This window comes from Phanerochaete carnosa (genome assembly GCF_000300595.1).
Source record: "Phanerochaete carnosa HHB-10118-sp unplaced genomic scaffold PHACAscaffold_3, whole genome shotgun sequence".
Classification (NCBI taxonomy): domain Eukaryota; kingdom Fungi; phylum Basidiomycota; class Agaricomycetes; order Polyporales; family Phanerochaetaceae; genus Phanerochaete; species Phanerochaete carnosa.
In genome coordinates this window covers 3,428,064-3,430,896 of record NW_006767630.1, presented here as the reverse complement: position 1 = coordinate 3,430,896, position 2,833 = coordinate 3,428,064, and the positions used below count along the sequence as shown (strand labels likewise).

General features: G+C 50.8%; 1 protein-coding gene across 1 annotated transcript in view; it reads right to left on the bottom strand.

Moving 5' to 3' along the window:
* Positions 1 to 2,757, bottom strand: part of PHACADRAFT_207345 (uncharacterized protein) — a 3,325-nt gene extending 568 nt beyond the window's left edge. Inside the window, exons 1-15 of the mRNA XM_007393777.1 lie at positions 2,460 to 2,757; positions 2,249 to 2,399; positions 2,094 to 2,190; positions 1,923 to 2,035; positions 1,847 to 1,860; positions 1,690 to 1,787; positions 1,440 to 1,636; positions 1,219 to 1,384; positions 1,141 to 1,164; positions 986 to 1,087; positions 885 to 930; positions 802 to 831; positions 565 to 753; positions 410 to 510; positions 1 to 354 (exon numbers count right to left, since the gene is read on the bottom strand). Of these exons, the coding sequence (XP_007393839.1) occupies positions 228 to 354; positions 410 to 510; positions 565 to 753; positions 802 to 831; positions 885 to 930; positions 986 to 1,087; positions 1,141 to 1,164; positions 1,219 to 1,384; positions 1,440 to 1,636; positions 1,690 to 1,787; positions 1,847 to 1,860; positions 1,923 to 2,035; positions 2,094 to 2,190; positions 2,249 to 2,399; positions 2,460 to 2,612 (1,608 nt within the window). The 5' untranslated portion in view covers positions 2,613 to 2,757 and the 3' untranslated portion in view covers positions 1 to 227. The remainder of the gene's footprint in view (positions 355 to 409; positions 511 to 564; positions 754 to 801; positions 832 to 884; positions 931 to 985; positions 1,088 to 1,140; positions 1,165 to 1,218; positions 1,385 to 1,439; positions 1,637 to 1,689; positions 1,788 to 1,846; positions 1,861 to 1,922; positions 2,036 to 2,093; positions 2,191 to 2,248; positions 2,400 to 2,459) is intronic.
* Positions 2,758 to 2,833: the final 76 nt, after the last annotated feature.

The window sequence follows — 2,833 nt, the reverse complement described above, 5'->3', positions numbered from 1 at the left end:
TTTAAATACTCTCGGGTCGGTACATACCCGATCACTCATATTCCACATTGCTATCGCCATATAAGTTACTAGAACTAGGTTTATTAGTGTGGAACTGGATACGCTTGGGAGTGGATACTGTAGTCTGCATCACACTACTCCATGAAATAATGAGCCCAACTGCGCTCGCATGTTGTACATTTTAAACGAGTAGAGAATATACGCAATACGTTCTAGGGTTCTATATACTACAGGGTAGAAGAGGAAGAACTGCCGAAAGCTTCGCGCTTTGCTTCGGCGAGCACAAAGTCTTCGCATTCCTCTCTACTCTTGTTGACATCGACAAGCACCAGAAAGACGCAGCTCACCACGCCCCTGTAGCTACGTCAGCAAAACAAGTTATACAAGCCGAAGCCCCAGAAGTACGCACAGAGCAAACAAGAACGCAAAGGGCATCGAGTTGTTGTTCCCCGACGCAGTGATAATCGCCGAAGTGACGAACGGCCCTATGAACGCAGACGTCTTACCGATCTGCATCCACCTATCAGCACGTCACACTGCACGCAGAACCACAGACCGACTCACGACCGAAAACAGCGCGAAAAAGAGGAACATCTGCGGGAGGGGCGACACCTCACTGATCATCGTCTGGCTGTAAGCGTACCACGGGCAGACCATGAGGCCATAGTATGCCTGGTATAGCCATATCTCCCAGACATGCTTGAACCCGAACTTGGTGGTGTGTACACCGGCGAGGCCCCAGATTGTCAGGACCTAAAGGGGGTGAGAAGCTTAGGTGGAGAAAGAAGGCGCCGGGCATACGATGATCCAGAAGACGTTGAAGCAGAGCATCTACGTTCGGTACGTTAGGGCACGCATGGCTTGAAGGTGGAAGGTGTGTCCACCTTCTTAGTTGAAATGCGAAATTTCTTCTGAACTATCCAGAAGACACTAACATAGTCGTTTAACGTTTAACACTTATCTAGGGTTGAGAGAAATTACGCACTAGATCCCAATACCTTGGGTCACAATGCCCACAATCAAGAGTAGCGTAAGTTGTAGAGTGGAGTAGGATACAACGCTATTCTGCAGCGTTGCGATGACCGTTCTGTCGAACCAAGTTAGACGTGGAGTTTATCACGAGTAACGGTAAATACTAACACGGTCGTGTTCAACACATCGCCCCTAATAGTATTCCTGTTAGCTCGCCACAAGATTCAGTGGCGGATGGCGACTTACATCAAAAAGTAAAATATAAGATAGAGGAATGTCTGCTTCAATCGCATACATTCCCTGAACGCGACATAGGTTTGTTTGAAACCGATTATAAGCAAGGACGTTCCTGGCGGGAGTGTTAGACCTGGTCTTCGCTTCTCTAGGAAGAACCAAGGCAAGGCACAGAGCACTAGCACAATGCACGGTCAGCCGCAGTTTCCAGTACAAGAGTGAAAATAGCCTACACCAGATACCACCAGAGAATGCAATAAGCACGCTGAACGCTTTCGTGTTGTTCTCAGTGCTGGCGTCGGATTTAATGCCCTTCAAAATGCCAACCATAACCGCCAGGACGACGATTTCGCCCGCAGAGCAAACGGCGAACGAAATGTTTGAGATCCGGTTGCGAGCAATTGATTCATAGTCAGCGTGCTCCTGAATGCTGCGAGTGCGATTATTATCAGCTGAGCAGAAGTTTACTGTACGCACACTTACGGTTTTGTACCGTCGTCTACCTGAGCCGCGGACTCCTTCACTTCGGGGAGGTCACGCGCCAGGCCCGGGAACGCAGCAGTCCAAAAGGTCAGCGAACACTGCGCAAAATCAGCATTTTACCTCCGTTTCCCATGCGATCCTTAAAAAATCGTCGCACCTGATAAGCAATGACTACAAAAGCGCCGAGATATCAGAAATAGGCGATAAGGACAGAACAGTCGCGCGCGACTCACGGCCGAGAATGTACAGGACCACCCCCGCCGGCCACTTGGACGGGTCCTGCACGCCCAGCCAGGCAAAGGAGACGGCGACAGCGAGGATGGTGAAGAAGATTGTGATGTTCGGTCTGGTACGGTTTGTGTGAATGCGCTGCGTGGAGGGAGTGCAGTAGAGGATAAACAAACCTCCAGGTGCCGTAGTCCGCCCAAGATCCAATGAGCAATAACACGGCAGCTTGCAAAGCAAAGCTGATGCCGTTCGTCAAAAGGACGATGGAGTTAACTATAAGAGAGCGTTTTGAACATCAGGGCTGGCGCTCTTGGAATGGGTATCGTCTTACTGTCTCGCACTCGCCCCATGAAGGGAAGAACACAGCCGCTGCTGCCGCAGGGGGTCGTAAACGGTGGTTGGCTCGGGTCGTAGCCAGCTAGGAATAGCAAGTTCTGAAATTGTGAAGGACCATAATTGAACCCAGAGAGCCCGTTGTTGCCCTGAGGTGTATCGTAAGCTCAGCGCACTGCGTCCTGGAGCATTGCAAAGAATGAACGTACAATATAATATATGTAAAAGGCCCACAGCTCAGTACGTGTGGTTACCCACTGAACCCGACGGGCAATGGGTTTGCTTTCGAACGTGGGCTCAGTGAGCTGGGGTTGCTCGACCTCGGCCTCGATGCTCTCCTTGTCCTTTTCTGCGTCTGACATGACTGTCGCTCGCAAACTGCACTCTGGTGGAGCCCTCTCAATACTCCCATGCGCGGTCCGGTCATTATTTGATCTTTTCTCGGCGCTGGCTGAAATGAGGGTGCTTCGATTTTTCAATCATTAGAGATTCCCTGCAAGGCAGGCGTCCGAGACGGAGCCTGGAGACATCTGATGGCGCTGATCCCGCTGCCGCATCCAGCAATGCATCGGAGACTGGGAGT